At 38.7% G+C, this 20,444-nt stretch overlaps 1 protein-coding gene across 1 annotated transcript in view; it reads left to right on the top strand.

The window, feature by feature from the left end:
* Positions 1–20,444, top strand: part of LOC127443874 (protein FAM193A-like) — a 60,059-nt gene that overhangs the window by 32,305 nt on the left and 7,310 nt on the right. The window contains exons 4-16 of the mRNA XM_051702871.1: positions 1,413–1,582; positions 1,694–1,861; positions 2,470–2,701; positions 12,072–12,196; positions 12,302–12,449; positions 12,843–12,917; positions 13,027–13,104; positions 14,931–15,049; positions 15,979–16,221; positions 17,655–17,787; positions 18,918–19,055; positions 19,237–19,497; positions 20,198–20,411. Of these exons, the coding sequence (XP_051558831.1) occupies positions 1,413–1,582; positions 1,694–1,861; positions 2,470–2,701; positions 12,072–12,196; positions 12,302–12,449; positions 12,843–12,917; positions 13,027–13,104; positions 14,931–15,049; positions 15,979–16,221; positions 17,655–17,787; positions 18,918–19,055; positions 19,237–19,497; positions 20,198–20,411 (2,104 nt within the window). The remainder of the gene's footprint in view (positions 1–1,412; positions 1,583–1,693; positions 1,862–2,469; positions 2,702–12,071; positions 12,197–12,301; positions 12,450–12,842; positions 12,918–13,026; positions 13,105–14,930; positions 15,050–15,978; positions 16,222–17,654; positions 17,788–18,917; positions 19,056–19,236; positions 19,498–20,197; positions 20,412–20,444) is intronic.

The following is a 20,444-nucleotide window of genomic DNA, read 5'->3' as shown; positions in this document are numbered from 1 at the left end:
TGATTGAGAAAGCGTTTTTCAGTTTTGTGTGCTATATGCATCAGATGGTTAGAGAACAGACTGTAGGCTTGCCGTCTGAGGCTGAGACTAGTTCATGTTAACTAATGTAGTTAACTTATGTTAATGAATGGAACCTTACTTGTAAAGTGTTACCAACGGATTTGTGCAAGTTTTGTGAGATTTGTGAATTAAATCTGTTTAAACATGATATCCTCATATTTTCATACATTTCTATATACGTTAGAAGTTTTATTGATATTTGCCTTTTTTATCATTAGACAAGACAGTTAAAAGTTACAGGAAACTGTTGAGAATAGAGAGATGGAGAATGAAACACCCAAGTACTTAAAATGTCATGAGCTCATATGTGTCTGTTGTGGCTCTGATATGATTTTACTTATTCAGTAATCACAAAGTACTACTTGTAAAGTCATTGAAATTCAACGATCAAAAGTTATGGGAACCCTGCTTACGGTGTTCTGAGTTTTGGACTTTGGTTTGTTTCCCAATCCGTAAACTCATGACATTGGGCCTCTTTTTCGAAGAATGCACATCTGTTGATCTGCTTCTAGAAGCTGCATAGAATTATAGCTGTCGTGAATTTATTATCAGTTTGTCTGTGGTATGAACATACTTTTAGAGTGCCTAGAGCAAGTAGACAAAGACATTTTATATTTGATGTGCCGCACAATTTATTTACAATCTGAACTGTTAATTTTAATATATGTTAATTTGAAGTTGTGTTGCCATTAATGTGTTAGCATCTGATCTTTGTGTAAAGAATTAACCCATACTTTCTGCTTTTCAAGTTTAAGCAGAAGTAGTCTTAATGAGCTGCAGTATTTTTGTGGTTGACTCTTACTGTAAATGTAACTGGTTTATAATTTAATAAGGTTCATGCTTCCTCTGGGCTATTCTTTCCAAGTGCATTTATGAAAGTGCCTCCTGGGTGTGGCTGGAACATTTAGTTGGCAGCACTAGGAGGATAACTGTAAAGGTGGAAAATACATTTTATCAAATAATATTTGCCAAGAGGGGTTCCTCTTACAATTTGCTTGACATGAAAACAGAGTGCTGACTGTTATCCATCCAGTGCTTCCTTAGCAATCAGACTAATTATTAAAAAATTCCATGTATATATGCGTATTTACACATGTTGGAGTATTTTCATTCATACCTTTTCTTCAAAGCACTTGAACACACATACGGTGAAACATATGTAGATAATAAGTGTGTTATGATTTTAAGGATGTTTTTTATCCTCTACTATCGTCACATTGAATGGAATGTGGATGTGTGAAGGATGTAGCAACAGAGTCAGATTTTGAGACACCTAGTAAGAAGAGAGTTTCTGTTTTATTTTATGAAATGGTTTACATCACAATTTTTTTTTTCTTGTTGTTGTTCTTCAGAATCAGGACTTCCTATTACACATGCCGGTGAGTAATGGCGGTTTATCCCTGGAGCCTATAGGGGCCGTAGGGAGACTGAATGTCGGAGCACCAACATTGCCTGCACCAGATCTCAGTACTCCCCTCACTACAGACACAGTGTGTAGCTGTGAGGCCTGCTGTGAGCGAAGGTCAGTTCTGCATCAGTACCACTAATTTTTCTGGGATCAGCTGACATGGGTTGTATTCATCTTAATGAGACATAGAAGTTTTAATTTTTTGTTTGTGGTTTAATTGATCAGGGAGATCACAGCTGAGTCAGAGCAGGAGTCACAACAGCTGCAGAATCACTGGTCTGAAGTGCGATACCTGGTCAGGTGCATTTACCGTCAGACTGGGACTCCGCTGGCTGATGATCAGGATCATCCTCTCGACCGGGACAAAGAAAGCATGAAGGAACTTGTTGACAGGTATTAAGTCACTGAAAATGACCCCTTTCTTAAGGGCCTCAATATACAGTATAGATAAAGTTAAGTGTGTAATTCTTTTCAGTTTTAAAATACTTTCTCCTATCCCAGTTCAGTAAGCCAATTGTATATTGATTTCCCCAAGGATTGTTAACACTGTGGCATTTTTAAAATGTTGCTCTTTTTGTTTGAGTGGTCATACAGTATCGGAAACAGACGATCCTGCTTATGGAAATTCAGCAATCCAATGCCTCACAAAATGATCAGTGCATCTTTATTCATAATAATAACAACAAATATCTATTTTGAATCTAAGTACTTCAGATTAAAATTCAGAATTTATGCTCAATTAGGGCTTGTCGATTGATGATATATTAATTTACTGATGATATATTTATAATGATTTTGCTGCTAAAAATTAAAGTTGTGATGATTTTAATGTGCCCATTAAGTTTCCTAAACACTGTGTCATTAGACAAATTTTGCAATCCTTTCTTGTATTGCGACTCTTGCATGTATGACATCTGTCAGAGAGATATTTTAGTGGATTCGGGAGAAAAGTGTCCAAGTTCAGCAGAAGGTCGATTAGTTTGTGCGTTTTCTTTATTTAGGCTCTGTGAGAAGGATCCCTATCAGTTATATCAGCGTCTGGAGCAGCAGGCGAGGGAGTATGTGTTAGAGATGAAAGTGCGACTACTCAAGCATCTGTCTGTGGGCTCAAAGGCGACCGGTGCCATGGCTCAGGGGCCCCCACAGGCTCACCAGTTCATCTCACTGCTGCTAGAGGAGTACAATGCACTCTGCCAGGCCGCCCGCACCATCAGCAGCTTTTTGCTCACTCTGGTATGTTGCTGCTATCACTATTGTCATTAAGTTCTATTTCCATTGAGTCTGATACCAAATATAGGGGTGGGTAAAAATATACATTTTTACATGCATTGTGATCTTCATTATACGATCTCCATATCAATTCTTAAATCCCAAGATTGTGTAAATCACTCACATATGCGAACAAATTTTTTGCTATGCCACTAAAAATGTCTGTGATTAGTCACTGGCTGGCAAATGTTCAGATTTCACTCAATAGTAGTAGTATAGTAGTGAAGAAGTTTAGCAGTGAGATCCTTTCACTGCTTCTTGAGAGTAAAAGTTTTGTTTTACTCATTTCATGTAATGTTTGTCCAAATGTTAGATCGATGCAATCCATTTGTCATTGAATAATGTCTCTTTTAATATCCTTTCAGTTCTTTACAGTCAGTTGTTGATCAAAAACAACAAAAATAAAAACATTTAATTCTAATCACACATAGCACGGATGCTGTAAAAAAGCTGTGCGGCGACTCTCATCAATGTGTACTCAACTGAAAAACACTGATACTCACTGAACTGACGGTTTTCTTAAAGAGACAGGACCGTTTTAGCAGTTGTTCTACAAGTCAATGTAAATACTTGAAAATAGTACATATTACACATGTAAACAATAGAAATGTTACTGTTAACTGTATGTACACTCACTGATCACTTTATTAGGAACACTGTCGTCCTAATAATATGCCCAACGTGGTCTTCTGCTGTTGTAGCCTATTTGCCTCAATGTTCGACTTGTTGTGCATTCTGTGTGGCTATTCTGCTCACTACAGTTGTACAGAGGAGTTATCTGAGTTGACTTTCTGTCAGCTCGAACCAGTCTGGCCATTCTTTGTTGACTGCTCTCATCAACAAATCACTTCCATCTGCAGAACTACAGCTAACTGGATGTTTTTTGTTTCTGGTACCATTCTGAGTAAACTCTAGAGATGGTTGAGCATGAAAATCCCAGGAGATCAGCAATTACAGGAACACTCAAACCAGCCTGTCTGCCATCAACATTCTTGCCACAGTCAAAATCACTGAGATCACATTTTTACCCATTCTGATGGTTGATGTGAACATTAACTGAAGCACTTGCAAGGCTCAATGCTAAGGATTTTTCTACTGGCCCAGTTGAGCCAGTGCTTCAGATTTTTACTGGCCCTACCAAAATTTTCACTGGCCCCAACAGTGGAGGAGATTATGTGTTTTCGGTCACCAGTTTAGTCATGCTGTCATGCAACTTTTGGCGATGTGTATTGTTTTCACATACAGGATCAAAGATTTAGTCACTGAGTTAAAGATTTGATTATTGGCTGAATGTAATAAACATATGAATCCCTGAGAGAGGAGACTTGCTACTAAATTGGTTGTGACTATGTTATATACAGTAGGTAGATATGCCTAATCTATGAATTAAGAATGTGGATGTAAAAATAAAATCAGACAACCCAAACAAGACCAACCAAATCACAAAAACAAAAATACCTGTACGGTCCAGAATTGAGACATGTTGCAGGTGTTTTATGAGGATAAAATGAAGTAGACTGTTTTAAATATTCATCTTCAACCTGCAGCTGAACAGCTCTGATAATAATAGCCTAATAGCGGTTTTGCTTCTTTTCATATCAAACGCCATTATCATGTCGAATTAATGTTATGTATTTATATATAAATATTATTAAATATAACCATAAACCAAATATAAAACTGAATGAGCTGGTTTCATTTAAGTACGAAAAAAATAATAATATGGCAGAGTCAGCCTGATTACATTAAGTTGCACCATCAAAAATATTTTTTATGGATCAGGGTAGGGTTGCACCAGTTGGGTGTAAGGTCTCATGTAGTTTACGTGAGTAGGACGTGAAGTTCACACTAAGGGCTTAGTTAACTACTAGTTAGTTTGTAACCAAGTCAGTGCTTAATATGGTTGCACCACCTGTTCTTAATGCAAGACTTAACTAGTTGTAAGCTCTCCGTAAAGTGATGCGTAGTCGCATAATATGACATTTACCTGTATTTATCCAATAAGCAGCCTTCAAATTTGTACACAGAACTGTTAAAAAGCTGTGAATTTCAGTTTGATCTTGCTACGGTTGATGTTTAAACCTTGTTTGCTCACGTAATTGTCAGCTGTAATAAATTATATCCCCATTAAAATACAATTCATAATAAAAGTAGATTTGATGAATAGTATATTTGCCCTGTGTAAATAACAATATTTAGGAACTGTACCTAAAATAAATAAGGGGTGATAAATAAATACTAATACAACAGGCTGGAAAAATAGACATTTATTCATTTTAATATCCTATATATATTTTGAATGTGTTGAAACTTGACACCGGGCGACGCATCCTGAAAACTGCACCGTTAGAATGGTTTCATGCTGAAGAGCCACTTAAAAGTACGTTTTTTTTTTTTTTTTCTCTCTCAAAGGTAAACAAGTGTAAATGTCAACATCATAATATATGTCGAAAGGACTGATTCCTGTCATGCAAAACATGAGCTCATTGATGTCATAAAATATCAGTCTGCTTTTTTATTCCAACCGTTACTCCTGGTCGGAGGCTTCCGTAAATATTTAGTTTATATGTAGGGTTACGTTCTACCTAAGTTTAATGGTGCAATGCTCAAATATTTAGTAGTGCATAAATTGTGACTTAGTGCCCATTTACGCCACAACTAGGCTTAGTACAACCGGCCCCAGATCAGGTGTAAACTGCACAAGTGCTCAGTGAGTGTATATGCAATATAATATATACAATTTCAAGACATCAAATTTATTGATGGATTACATGCAATTTGTACATTTTTAAAAAGCTTAAATGTGACCAAAATGGGGAGTCGCGTGGTGCCATGCGAGGGTCGGACGTATGAATGGCAAGCTCTTTGCACTTTGCAAGTTTTTAATTATTTTTGTGTCATAAACCGGTGAGAATCAGTACACCCTGTCACAGAACTGTTATATGAAGTCAATATGTCAAAGACTTCAAAATCCTTGGGCTCTGGAGACATTAAAAGACACTTACATCTCAAACTGATACCCCTGACAGGCCCGCACACCAGGGACTCGGTTTGGACAATGCGGTGGGAGAGATTCAGCGTCAACTATCCAGCATGTCGGTGAAGCTGACGAAGGTTGTAGCGGACTTGGAGGATCTTGTTGTAATATGTCGATCGATTACGGCCATGGAGACTAAATTCTCTGAGTTGGTTACAAGAATGGTGGACGTCGAGATACGGATAGATTATCTGGAGTCATTGGAGAGGGAATTAGCTGCTAACCCGCTAGCGACCAAAGCAGATTTGCAACGCGTCTGGGAAAAGTTGGAAGACTTTGAGAATTGTAATCGGTGAAACAGCGTCCGAATTGTTGGAATTCCTGAGCAAGAGAAAGGCCGAGATATGGTAAAATTCCTAGACAAGCTCTTCCAAAATCTGCTCTATATATCAGGTAATAAGCTGGAAATCGAGCGAGCTCACAAGGTCCCGGCATGGAGATCCGCTGAGGGAGACAGGCCCTGATCAATTCTGGCCAAATTTCTGAGATCATCCGATAAAGATCTTGTGTTACGTGAGGCGAGAAGTAAAGGAAGGCTTTCTTGGAAGAACCACAGCATTTTCTTGTTCCCAGACTTTGTGAATTCGACAAGAGAGAAATGTGATCAATTCAAGGAGTACAAGAAACTCTTACATCAGCGGAAAATAACTTTTGCACTGATGTTCCCGGCCAAACTGAGAATAGATACTAAGGATGGCCGCAAAATATTTACATGCCCACAGCAAGCAATGTTCTTCATAAAGACATTGGATTGAGTAAGCCATTTGGTGTGTTTTTTTTTGTTTGTTTGTTTGTTTTTTTTTTCTTTCATGTTGCTGCCAAGTGGGCCTGACTGTCTGAGGAAGCTGGGTGCCTTTTTTTGTTTCTTTTTGTGCTGGTTCCGCCTAGCGGCTGGAGTTTGTTTTGTGGAATAACACTCCTTCAAGAAACTTTTGCATCGACGGAGGGTCGCTTTTACACTGAAGTTCCCAGCCAGATTGAGAATAGATGCTAAGTATGGCTGCAAAATATTTACATGTCCCCAACAAGCTATGACTTTTATAAAGTCAATGGAATGAGTAAGTCATTGTGTGGCGCTCGCTTTGCAGCCAAGTGGACCTGACTCACTGAACATTCACTTGACCGTCCGAGGAAAATAGGCACCTTTTTTGTTTCTTTTTGTGCTGGTTCCGCCTAGTGGCTGTAGTTTGTTTTGTGTAGTAACACTCCTTCGGGATAGTTGTGGATGAATCTGCACGTTCTTTGTGCTTATACCTCCTATTGGATGGAGTTTGTTTTGTGGAGAATTTTTTGCAAGACATTGGAATGATTAGGTCATCTGCTGCACTTCATGAAACAGCTGGCTCACTGAATATTCGTTTGACTGTCCGAGGAAACTGAATTTTTTTTAAATTATTATTATTTATTTATTTTATAATTATTATTTGTATTTATTTATTATTTTTTATTTTTTGGGGCGTGTGTGCTGGTTCCACTAGAGGCTGGAGCTTATTTTGGGGAGGAACACACCTTCGGGACAGTATGTGGATGAATCTACACGTTCTTTGTGTTTATTCTGCCTGTTGGTTTTATAGATTTTCTTCTGTTATGTAAATCTCTCACAAAATTTGAATAGAAGCTCCGGACTTGAGCAATCCGACGGCAAAGTTGTCGTGGGAACTCTCATAGGCGAACATGGACTGTTTGAGTTTAGAGGGATGGACTCCGGTTGGCGGTCGTGCGTGGGGTTAATGCGCAAGTTTTTCTTTTTTCTGTTTGTTTGGTTGGGGGGAAGTTCAGGGTTTGATTGTTGCACTAATGTTGGAATGTGGTCTTATAATCTTGTTTTTGACACAATCTATTTTTTCTAATATGTCAAAATGTCAGCTGTTAATGTGGATTGTCTCTCTCCTCGTGGAATGTGAATGGGTTGGGGCACCCCATAAAAATAAGTTATTTTCATAAACGTAAGAAATATGATATAGTGTTTCTTCACGAAACGCATCTTTACCCGCAAGAAGCTGAAAAATTGGGGAAGATATGGGGTGGACATGTTTTCTTTTAGTGCTGGCTCAAGTAAGAGCAGGGGAGTCATTACATTGATAAGTAAGCATTTACAGTTCAAATGTCTCAAATGGATTAAAGTTCAATTAGGAAGAGTCATTATTGATTTAGCAGAAATTCAGGTCCAAAGGTTGATTTTGGCTAATATTTATGCACCTAACGTTGATGATCAGGGCTTTTTTTATAGATCTTGAAGGGATGTTGCAAGCCGCTGGCACCCCTCATGATATAATATTGGAAGGAGACTTTAATCTTTTGATGGACTCAGTCCTTGAAGCAAATGTGTGTAAGCCCCTTAGAGCAACATTGACGCTTCTCAGGATGTGTAAAAATCTTGGTCTTACAGATATTTGGAGACTTTTGGAACCCATCTGGTAGGTACTATACATTTTTTTCATCAGTCCATAAGATTTATTCTAGAATAGATATTATTTTTTTTATATCCAAGTCCCTCATTTCATCTGTTGTGGATTGCTCAGTTGGAAACATCTTGGTCTCAGATCACGCCCTGGTGAGTTTAGAGGTGTTGTCACATACGGAGAAAAAGAAATCGTATAGTTGGCACTTAAATGTATTAATTTAGCAAAATCCTGAATTCCAACAAATGTTAAAGGCTGAAATCAACGTTTAGTGGGTGTGGCTTGGGAGACACTTAAAGCGGTTCTTAGGGTTCGGATCATACAGTATGCCTCATTTATCAAAAAATCCAAAGCATGAGAACTTGTGGAGTTGGAAGGGAATATTAAAAGTGCCGAGGCAGAGCTGAAGCGCCGAATGTCGTCTGATGGCCTTGGAGAATTGACCCGATTGAAATACAGATATAATACTATTTTGTCACGGAAGGTGGAGTTTTGGCTATTCAGGGCAAGACGGTCATACTTTGAGTCGGGGGATAAAGCAGGGAAGCTTTTGGCTCGATATATAAAGCAGAGAGAGTCTTTTTCTACCATTCCCTCAGTGAAATCTGCTGGTGGTGAAATATTTACCTCAGCCATTGATATTAATAATGCTTTTAAAGAATTCTATCTTGATCTTTACAGTTCCACATCTTCGTCTACAGAGGAAGATATTAGAAACTTTGTGGAACCATTAGAACTCCCTAAACTGACGACTGAGCAAAAAAATTATCTTGATTCTGAGATAACCTTGGAGGAGCTCGGCAAGGTAATTAAGGCCTTGCCTACAGGCAAGGCTCTGGGGCCAGATGGTTTTTGGTTTTGCTGAATTTTTTTTTAGATCTTATGCTACAGAACTGGCTCCATTTTATACAGAATCATTAAAGAATGGAAAGCTTCCTCCAACCATGACACAAGCCCGGATCAGTCTGATACTTAAAAAGGACAAAGGTCCAAGCGAGTGTAAGGGTTACCGTCCAATTTCCCTGATCCAGCTAGACGTTGAAATATTGTCAAAAATTCTGGCTAACCGATTAAGTTATGACATCTCTTATACATATAGATCAGGTGGGGTTTATTCGTGGGTGCAGCTCTTCTGATAACATAAGCCGTTTCATCAATATCATGTGGCCAGTGGCGAATGATCAGACAGGTCGCTGCCATCTCACTTGACGCCGAAAAGGCATTTAATATGGTAGAATGGGATTATCTTTTTAAGATTTTGGAAATATATGGGTTCAGGAATATTTTTATTGGATGGATTAAGTTACTTTTTTGACACCCGGTAGAGGCGGTACAAACAAATTGATTAATTTCAGATTATTTTACTCTGGATAGATACTCTGGTTGCCCTCTCTCCCCATTATTGTTCTGTCTTGCCCTGGAACCATTAGCAGCCACGATAAGAAAGGAGGATGATTTTCCAGGGGTGATGGCGTTGTGTGTGGCGCATAAGCTTTTGCTTTACGCAGATGATATTTTATTATTTGTCTCCGACCCCATTAGATCTATGCCTTGCTTCCATAGAATTATTAATTCCTTTTCTAAGTTCTTGGGATACAGAGTCAATTGGTCTAAATCCAAAGCTTTTGCTCTGACAGCGTACTGCCCAGTAATGGCTTTCCAGCCGGGCCCAAACAGGGCATTAAGTATTTGGGCATTTTATTCCCAGCAAATTTGTCTGATTTAGTTAGTTAATTTTGACCCCTTAATAAAATGGTTTTTGAGCAATGTGGGCAGGTGGGCTTCATTACATTTATCTATGATTGGGAAGGTTAATGTTATTAAAATTAATTGTATTCCAAAATTAAACTACCTGTTACAATCTCTCCCAGTAGATGTCCCCCTCTCTTATTTCAAGCAATTTGTTAGCATAGCGAAGTCCTTCATTTGGAATGGTAAGCATCCTAGATTACATTTCAATAAGTTACATAGACCGATTGACAATGGTGGGCTAGGCCTACCCAAGATTTTTTTTTATTATTATGTATTCGGTCTCAGACATTTGGCTCACTGGTCGCTTTCACCTGAGAGAGCCCCTCCCTGGTTTTGTATTGAACAGGAAGTTCTTGCCCCTATTTTGCCAATGCAAAGCCTTTCTATCAAACTAACCGGAGAAGTTAAGTTACACCCCGTTATCTTGCATTTGTACTCGGTGTGGACAAAAGTGTCCAGAGTGATTAATTTGGACATTTATTTAAATGTTGCCTCAAGCATATGGCTGAACCCTAAATTATGTATTAGTAAGTCTCCTTTCTGCTGGTCAGAGTGGATTGTGAGGGGGGGTTAATAAACTCGGTGACCTATATGAGAGTGGAGTGTTGAGACCTTTTGAAAATTTGGTTCAACATTTTGGGATTCCCAGATCTCAGTTCTATAGGTATTTACAGCTGCGCCACCTGCTCTGTATTGTTTTTGGGAGTGGCACACACCTAAAGTGGCAGATACTCTGGGAGAGGTGTTTACGGCTTTTGAAAAAGGTCCCTGCTAATTCAGAGTCTGGGGGACGGAGCTTCAACTTCTCAAGAGATTATGGGAGAAAGATTTAAATTTGGTATTGGATGTCAAGTCTGCATCTAGAGATACAAGGGTGCACCTTATGCAATTTAAGATTTTACATAGATTCTATTGGACCCCCTCTAGATTGTATAGGCTTGGTCTTAAAGACACACCCACATGCTGGCGATGCCAATCAGAAGATGGGGACACAACCCATGCTTTTTGGGGGTGTGTTAAGATCCAGGAATTTTGGTTGAAGGTTCAGAGTTTTTTGTGTGACGTTTTAGGCACTCGAATTTCACTCTTTTGGGCGATGGGGCGGTCATACATTTTCGGGATAAACACAAAAAAAATTGGGTTCTGACCAGCATTATGTTTGGCAGGCTAATTATTTTAAGGGGATGGAAGTCGGATAGGGTGCTCTCATTTCCGGAGTGGTGTGCAGAGATGGGGAGGGTGGCTGCTTTTGAAGAGATGTCAAGCAGTAGGCTGGAGGTTCAGAATTTGTTTGACTGGAAGTGAGGCAATTACTTGGTGTTTTTTGGGGACTCTCGGGGAGGGGCTGGGGAGAGAGATGTTTAGTTTGAAATATATAATTATTATGTTTGTTTGTTTTTTTTTTTGTTTTTTTTTTGTGTGTGTGTGTATCTATTTGTGACCACAGGAGTGTTCGTTGGGGGTTAGGGTGGGTTTGGTGATTGGGGAGGGGTATTGGGGGGGGTTAAATGTTGATTCAGTGTATGTATGTTGTGTTTTTTATTTTGTTATATGTTTATGAATCAATAAAAAGGTTAATTGAAAAAAAACAATTTAACCAAAATGATGAAAAACGAATAAATACAATTTCTAAAATCAGTATTTTCATAACGTACCAAGTTAGAAGATACCCTGTATGATTAGCTGAGAGAGGATTTCTTGAAAATGTAATCGAAATGGACATTATAACTGAAATATATCCAAATGAATCTAATCAGGAGCTTGTGAATCGGAATCGAATTGAGAAATCTGTATCAATACCCATCCCTACCAGAATTAATTTCTTAAGTTTTTCATACTGAATAAAGACTCTTGTTTAAATAGGTCTTTAAAAGCATTTGCACAATCCTGGTGGCCATTTGTATCATGTCTTACAAATAGCCACATCAAAGCCTTTTCAGTCTGATATTAAAAGATATCCAATACTGATTTTATTTTTATTTATTTGAAGTAGTTTATGTCTGTGTATCTGATTTACTCTTCTCAAATGGAAACCAAACCTTTGCTTGCTCAGCTGATGGGAGTTTCCCAATTTCTCTGGTGATCTCATGTTAGTGTAACTGGGACCTTGTACTGTTCTTGACCTTGTACTGTTCTTCTGTAGGAGAACGAGCATTTACAGAAGTTCCAAGTTACATGGGAGCTCCATAATAAGCACCTTTTTGAGAACCTGGTGTTCTCTGAACCCATCTTGCACAACAGTCTACCTGCCTTAGTGACCCAGCTCAGGTATGGTCTTCTTGAATCAGGTAAAATGTCAGCACTCTCTAATAGCACTCCTTTGCCTGCATGTTTTAGATGCTGTAATTCCATTATAATGTTGTTATTTTATAGGCAGGGGACAACATCCCATGACTCATACAGTGAGGATATGTACCATATGCTGCTGGAGAGGTACCACCAGCTGGACCAGGAGATGAGTGCAGTGGCTCTAGAATGGCTGGAGTGCGAGAAGAGGATTGACGACTATGTCGATGAGCAGGCATGTTTGTACAAAACAAAATACATTTACGTTCACACTAGAGGATGGGTAGTACCCAAATCTATTCAAATCCAATTTGGACTGCTTTCAAATGTGTCTAAGATCAGATTCATATCCAGTCTGCGGCCGTGAGACCCGAGTGTGAACCGTCATTTGGAATTCACATATTTCTTTCACATACACATTGAATAATGATGACAGTGACACTGCCAACGTAGTAGTGTCAACAGCACTTACTTGAACAAAATTAGAAAGTAGGAGAAGAGAAACAGTGAGGTGGAGGGTGGAGAGAATTTGACAAGCACTTGTTCACTTGAAGTGTCTAGTAAATATCATATTTGTTGCCTGTTTTTGAGTGATCTTGCATCTAATACCAGTTTTGCTTGTTTGCAGTTGCTATTCAAGGTTGAAGGTCAGAATCTCACAAATCAAAGGACTGAACCACATAAGTCTTTAATTAATAGAAATGTAAGTCACAACTCACCTCTATATATTATTAATCTTCGTTCATGATTTAGGCCTTAATATATATAGCCTGTTTACTGAGCAGAATTAAACAAATTTCTGTCTTTTATAGATGTCTTTAAGAACTAAGCAATGGATGCTTAAAGAAGATGCAGAGATCTTCAAACAGAAAAGATTTTTTGAAGAGCAGGTAATTTTTCCTTCAAACCCAGTCTGACTAGTAAGGCAAGTGTCTCCCAATTTAGATGCATAAATTACCCAGAAGTCTGTGTGTAAAGTGCATTCTTAAAGGGATATTTCACCCCAAAGTGAAAATTCTCTCATTTACTCACCCTCATGCAATCCTAGATGTGTATGACTTTCTTCTGCAGAACACAAACGAAGATTTTTAGAAGAATATCTCAGCTCTGTAGCTCCGTACAATGCAAGTGAAGTAACCCTAACCCTAACCAGACCTTTCAAGCTCTAAAAAAATCACATTATTTATAGTAAAAAAAGACTTAAATATTGATCTGTTTCTCACCCACACCTATCATATTGCTTCTGAAGACATATATTTAACCACTGGAGTCATGTTGGATTACGTTTATGGAAAATCAATATTTAAGTCCTTTTTTTACTGTAAATCTTCACTTTCAGAAGGTGAAACTGGAGATTTATAGTAAAAAAAAAAGGATTGAAATATTGATCTGTTTTTCACCCAAAGTGATTGCATCGCTTCAGAAGACACATTAAACCACTGGAGTCATATGGATTTTATGCTGCCTTGATGTGATTTTTAGAGCTTCAAAGGTCTGGTCACTTGCATTGTGAGAACCTACAGAGCTGAGATATTCATTTTTTTTTTTTTTCAATTTCGAATTCCCAAAGTGCTCTAAGTATCTAAGTCCTCATGGTGGGTAGTGACTCGTCTCAATCCGGGTGGTGGAGGACGAATCTCAGTTGCCTTCACATCTGAGACCGTCAACCCACGCATCTTATGTGGCTTGTTGAGCGCGTTACCACGGAGAAATAGTGCGTGTGGAGGCTTCACGCTATTCTCCGCAACATCCACGCCCAACTCACCACGCGCCCCACCGAGAGCAAACCACATTATAGCAACCACAAGGAGGTTACTCCATGTGACTCTACACTCCCTAGCAACCGGGCCAATTTGGTTGCTTAGGAGACCTGGCCGGAGTTACTCAGCATGCCCTGGATTCGAACTCGTGACTCCAGGGATGGTAGTCAGCGTCTTTACTCGCTGAGCTACCCAGGCCCCCGAGCTGAGATATTCTTTTAAAAATCTTAATTTGTGTTCAGCAGAAGAAAGTAAGCCATAAACATCTGGGATGGCATGAAAATGAGTAAATGATGAATTTTCATTTTTGGGTGAACTGTCCCTTTAATAACTAATGGGATTAATAATATTAAATAGAATATTAAATTATGTATTAATGTATTCCTGATCCACAAGAATATTGCCCATTCAGTCGCCAAATGTATAATTCAAAGCAAAGTCCAAAGTATTTTAACACTAGTAATAGCCTAACAATTATTCTGAAGTAATCACTTGATTCACTCTTTTAACCTTGTCTGCCTTTTAATATACAGCAGAATTGTGTTACCTGCAGTCAAACCGCTAAGAACATGTCACTTTACTATTGGTAATAGCCTTCTGTTTAAGCTTTTTCAGTATTCCTGAAAGACACTGGCTCATAATAATGCTTGATGATGATTCAGAAACTGATAAAACACATCAATGAAAGTTTCCTCAAGAGCATGACACGAAATGTGCTGAAACTTCATTGCACACCCCTTGATATCACTAAAACACCTGGATTGTTCCTTGTGACAGCAGATTTTGAGGTCAGAGCCGTGGCCTAATGGTTAGCAGAAATGTTCTAATTATACACAGAACTATGGTGCTTATGTTGGTGATGCAAATGAATTCCCAATTTTTGAGTTTGTGAATGTATTTATTCAAAGGCAATTTACAGTAATAATGATAAATATTGGTAAATAATGTGATTCCAGTTCTTACCGAACAGTAAGATGTCTCTGGGTGGTGACAGTAAGTTCACAGACACAGTGAAACAGATGCTGTCCTCCAGACTGAGTATCCCAGACTGTCCCAACTGCAACTATCGACGAAGGTACATTTCCATTTTTTTTGCAGAAAGTTGTCCATTTGGAAAAGCCTACACCCTGTACTGTTATTGTACACTGCCAGTCAAATGTTTGGACACTTAATTGAATGTTTCTTGATCTTAAAGAACCTTTTGGCTTAAATGTTTGCAGTTAGTTTTGTAGACAAAAACTAACTGTGCCAGTGATGAATTCTTGTAATAATAATACATAAAAAAATAGATGAGTTGGTCTGTATAGTGAATGAAAAGGAGCCAACAAGTGCCCAGTATGAATGAAAATTTCTTCAGTACTGTTTAAAAATATCTCATGTGGATACCTCATGAAATTGGTTCAGAGAATTCCCAGAGTGTGCAGAGTTGTAATCTAGCCAAAGGATGGATACCTTAAAGAAGATAAAGTGTTAGTTAGTTTTGATTTGTTTAACATATTTGGGTCTTTACTACTGGTTGACTGAAATGGATTTTTCAGTGGTTGATACCGATATATAAAAAGAGCAGGATGGCAGATGACCGATGTAAATGACAATAAACAAAATACAATTTAACAACAGCAAATCAGATGTACACAAAATTTCCAAAGTGAAACAACCACTTATTTAATGCAATATTTACTCAAATTTGCATAAACTTGAAAAGAAAAAACCTTGAAAACAGAAAGTGTTCTAGATCTATTGGTAGACACAAGAGAAAGTTAACACTTCTGTTAATCGGCCAAGTGAACACTGTTATCGGCCAGTATATCGGTCTCTCAATAGTCTTTACATTATTCACATACTTCCATTTTATGTCATGTCAAAGTTTTGATGACTTGATTATTCTAAAATGTGGAAAATAGTCATAATAAAGAATGAGTTGGTGTGTCCAAACTTTTGACTGGTAATGTATATCATAAGCATGTGTAGTCATAATTAATAGATAACTGTATTCCCCTCCAGATGCACCTGTGATGACTGCAGCCTGTCTCACATCCTCACCTGTGGCATCATGGATGCTCCTATGGCAGAAAACATGCATCTGAAGCTGCCCCTGCACGCAGAGTCTCCTCGGGATTACCTGTCTGAGGTGCACCCCCCTAGCATGTCATCGGGCAGCTCAGGGTCAGGCTCAGCCCCAGGCTCCCCCATCACAATCCAGCAACATCCACGCCTCATACTGCCACCGGATGGCACCACCACATTGTGAGTTTACACAATGTGCTTTCTCCCTGAAATGCAAGTTATCAGATTACCCGAACACTTAAGTCCTTAGTTTCTAACAAGCTCTTGAGTTGCATGTGCATGTCTGAAATGCACAAAGGCTGCCAAGTGATTCTTTTCAACTGTAGTGTGTTGGCATGAGGAAACACAACACATGTGGAGGAGGGCCATGCCATTTCCTTTAAACTGTGGTTTTGTGACATGTTGAAACCAAAAATTAACACAACTTTGACTTTTTTAGGAGCATAAATTTTCTTACAGAGTAATATTTCTGTGCCACAAATACAGTCAAGATCACTGGAGTGACAGCATCAAATTGAAACACAAATGTATACAAAAAACAACTCACTGGTTTGTATTAAGTCATCATAGTTTATGTATCTAAATGTTCCTTCATCATAGTACATAGCAGTGACAAAAAGCTATGCATTCATTTTGCATACAAATCCTGTGTGTAAAGTAATACAACACAATGTAGCACACAGTTTTCTCCAACCATTCCACAAACAATGTGGACAATGGCTTCAAACAATGGCTAAGCGTAAAATTGCAGAGTTTGATGAACTTCAACCACTGCAATAGATTGTGAGAGAACGTGAGCATGGATGACAGTGCTCCTGAACAATTGTCTGTATTGAGCGGTTCTGTAATTTGGTAACTAAAAAGGTAATTTGGGTTATATGTTTATTTTTAAAAGCCAAAGGCACCTGATTATTTTTTTTATAAAATGTTTTGTCTGGATCTCTGACCTAACTCCCATTATTACCCATCTCAACCTTGTCTGAAGCTATTGAAAGGTTCTCCCTCAGTTTTTTTGAATCCCCTTTTCTCCCAATTTGGAATGCCCAATTCCCACTACTTAGTAGGTCCTCGTGATGGTGTGGTTACTCACCTCAATCCAGGTGGCAGAGGACAAGTCTCAGTTGCCTCCGCTTCTGAGACTTGTCAGTCCGCTCAGATTTTATTTTGAGAAGCATAATCTCCCTGGACCTCTGTGTTTGAATTACTTTTTTTTTTTTCCTCTAATGTTATAAACTTGATTTTTTTTTGCGATAGTTTCTCTTTAGGCTTTATGACTTTTTTTATATGACTCTTTTTTTTTTTTTTTTATGTGAATTTTATGACCTGTCAGTAGTGAGACGTAAGCCTGGGAATTTTTTTTTCTACTTCTTGTAATATGTGGAAGTTGTAATATGCCGTCTGTGAACAGTATTGCGATATGTCTGCAAAAGTCATTACTCGGTCAGATTATACAATTATTATAGTCATTACTATACTTGTGATTTTAATTACTTCATCATGTACTTTTCTGCTGAGCTCACTCAGTTTCTGTTTTTCAATAACAGTGTCATCAGTTTTTATAATGCAACATCTCGAATGACATCTTTCTGTCTTCCTTTTTGTCCCTGTTTTAGTAATGATGAAGTGCCTCCGTTGTCTGCCATCTATTCTCTGAGTGGGTACGAGGGCCCTGCAGTGGGGGCCAGCATTAATGGCATCCACCGCCAGCTTAGTGGAGGGGAAGAGAGCATGACCCTTAAAGATAAAGTATGTAGCAGTGTGTGTGGTCACATGTAACTGATCATCTGACTGTGGTATATAGCTACTGTTTTTAGTATACAATAAACAGAATTGTAATCCAAATTAAGCCTTTTGTGGTGTTGTGGAACTTTCTGATTTAGAATCATTTTTAGAATGACCCACAATGGAAGGGCTACATTTTGAATATGAAACTTAAAATATGACATTTGGATTTTTAAAATTTGAAAGATAATTTTTTCATTTTAAATTCAAAATTGGAATTTTAAATGAGAATTTTCATATAAAATTCAAATTTTGAATGTTCATTTGAATTTTTGGGGGAATTTTGAATTTTCAGTTGAAATTTGGAATTTGACCTTTTGAAATTTGACTTTTGACATTTTATAATTGTCAAATTTACAATTTAAAGGTGCTGTAAGCGATTTTAGCTGTTCTGGAATTTGAGCCGTTGGATTAGCCATGCCTCCTCTTTCCAAAACCGCACTCCAAAGATACCAAATTAGCTTTATTGAGATCGACATCAAGCAGAAGCGGTTGTCAAAAGCAACAGCAGCAAAATAGCGCCCTCAATTGACAACTGTTTTGAACAACATGGCATAAAAATGGCATTAAGTCTCAATAATACGCTGCAACTACAAAACTACAAGAACACGTTAAATGATTGACAGGCAGAGATTGCGGTCTGCGGCACATTTTTGTTTGCTGTTTACAGATTCTAGTGCTGTCACAGAGATAGGTGAGAGATCACACTACATTTATTTCATTAATATCTTTTAGGAAGTAGGACATTTTTTTGCATACCTTTCCATGAAAAAACAAATCGCTTACAGCACCTGTAAGACCTCTCCATTTACCAACATCTTATGGAGTTTTGTGTTCCTTGCCACGGTTGCCTTTAGCTTGCTCACTGGGGGTCTAAATAAAAATATTTATTTATATATTTATTTTAAGGCACAAATTATAATCACGTTTTTATCAAACCGCACAATGATTACTCTAAGACATTACAGATTAATTTTGTTAAAGCATCATTATCTGTAAAGCTGCTTTGAAATGATGTGTTGCGAAAAGCGCTATACAAATAAAAATTACTTGACCTTGGATGGTATTAAGTCCCTCCTCTCTTGGTCTCCCAGTCTCCACGGGGGAGCAGCAGTAGTAGCAGTTCCTCTGAAGGTGATGAGGAGGAAGGGGAGAGTGGTGGAGAGCCTCCATGCCAGAAGGAGGCACTCTCAGGACGTGACTGTCCTCCTCCATCATACCCTCACACACAGGTAGAGATTCTGAAAAGACATTACCAGGAATTTACTAACATGCTTTAAAAAGCATTTTAAAATTCTGTCAACTAATTAGAATAGCACAAAGCTACAGGATGTAGTTGTAATGGTTACATTACAGAACACAATCTGACTGAATAATAAATGTTTTTATTAAATTATTTTTTATGATTATTAGGTGGAGTGTGTACAGCAGCCATGCGAGTGTCATGTGTGTAATCAGGGCTCTGTGGACAGTAGCCCCTCCAGCCTGAGCTCCACCTGCCTGCCTACCAGCAGGCTGCATGCAGGGGGGCACCAGTTCTTCTCAGAGAAGACCCACCCCGCCCTCCACCTCTACCCCCACATCCATGGCCATCTTCCTCTACACAACCTCTCCCACCTGCCCAGACCACTGCTGCCCACCCTCTACTCCACCCCTCCGCTCACACACAGCAAGGTTAGACACATGCACAGGCATGAAAAAACACAGGAAATCCCGGCCTGCCTTGTGAGAGTTGCATGAGTTCACCCAAAAAAATGAAAATTGTCATGTACTGGCACTCATGTTGTTCCAAACTCAGATTACTTTATTTCTTCCATGGATGGAAAAGGAGATGTTCGGCAGAATATTAGCCTCAAGTCACCATTCACTTTTATTTTATTTATTTTTTTCCATTCAATGAAAGTGAATGGTGACTGAGGCTAACATTTAGCCTAACTTTACCTTTTATCTTCCACAAAAAAACTAAAAAAATTCATATGGGTTTGGAGCAACACAAGTCAGTAAATGATGGCAGAATTCTCATTTTTGGGTGAACTTACCCTTGAAGGTGGATGTGGAGGAGCTGTGCTCTGAGCTGCTGTCCTCATCTGGACTGTGTTGTGTTATTTTCCAGCCACAAGGGGGTGACTTTTATTTTAAAAAGAGGCACAGGTGCAGTAATTTCACTTCCTACTGGGCATGTCCCTTTCCACACCACTGGTAGCTGGACTGCACTACTCTGATTCCTTAGAGCAGAGATGTAATGTCACCATAAATTTCCTGTTGCATTTTCAATACCCTTATCACTGGATATCATGGTGAATAACTTCAAAAGGATATATCTTGATTAAATTTTAATGCAATGACCCCCCTCTCTCCACATCATCTTCTCTAGACTCACCCTCCCACCCCCACGTCCAGTCACACAGGTGGAAAGCAGCAAGTGTTCAATCCCACCCTACCAGAGCATGTCTACCAGAGCTGCTTCAGCACTGCGGGGGACTGGAACGGCTCTTTGCCATGCCCCTCGCTCAAGCTAGAGAACCTCTGGGACACACACATGATGAAAAACTGGAACCCTTCTATGCTGCTCCAGGAGCCACTACCTGGTCAGTTACGCAAAAGGCATTTGAAGTTGTGCA

The sequence above is a fragment of the Myxocyprinus asiaticus genome, chromosome 7 (assembly GCF_019703515.2).
Source record: "Myxocyprinus asiaticus isolate MX2 ecotype Aquarium Trade chromosome 7, UBuf_Myxa_2, whole genome shotgun sequence".
Lineage (NCBI taxonomy): Eukaryota > Metazoa > Chordata > Actinopteri > Cypriniformes > Catostomidae > Myxocyprinus > Myxocyprinus asiaticus.
This window is presented reverse-complemented; position numbering and strand designations above follow the sequence as displayed.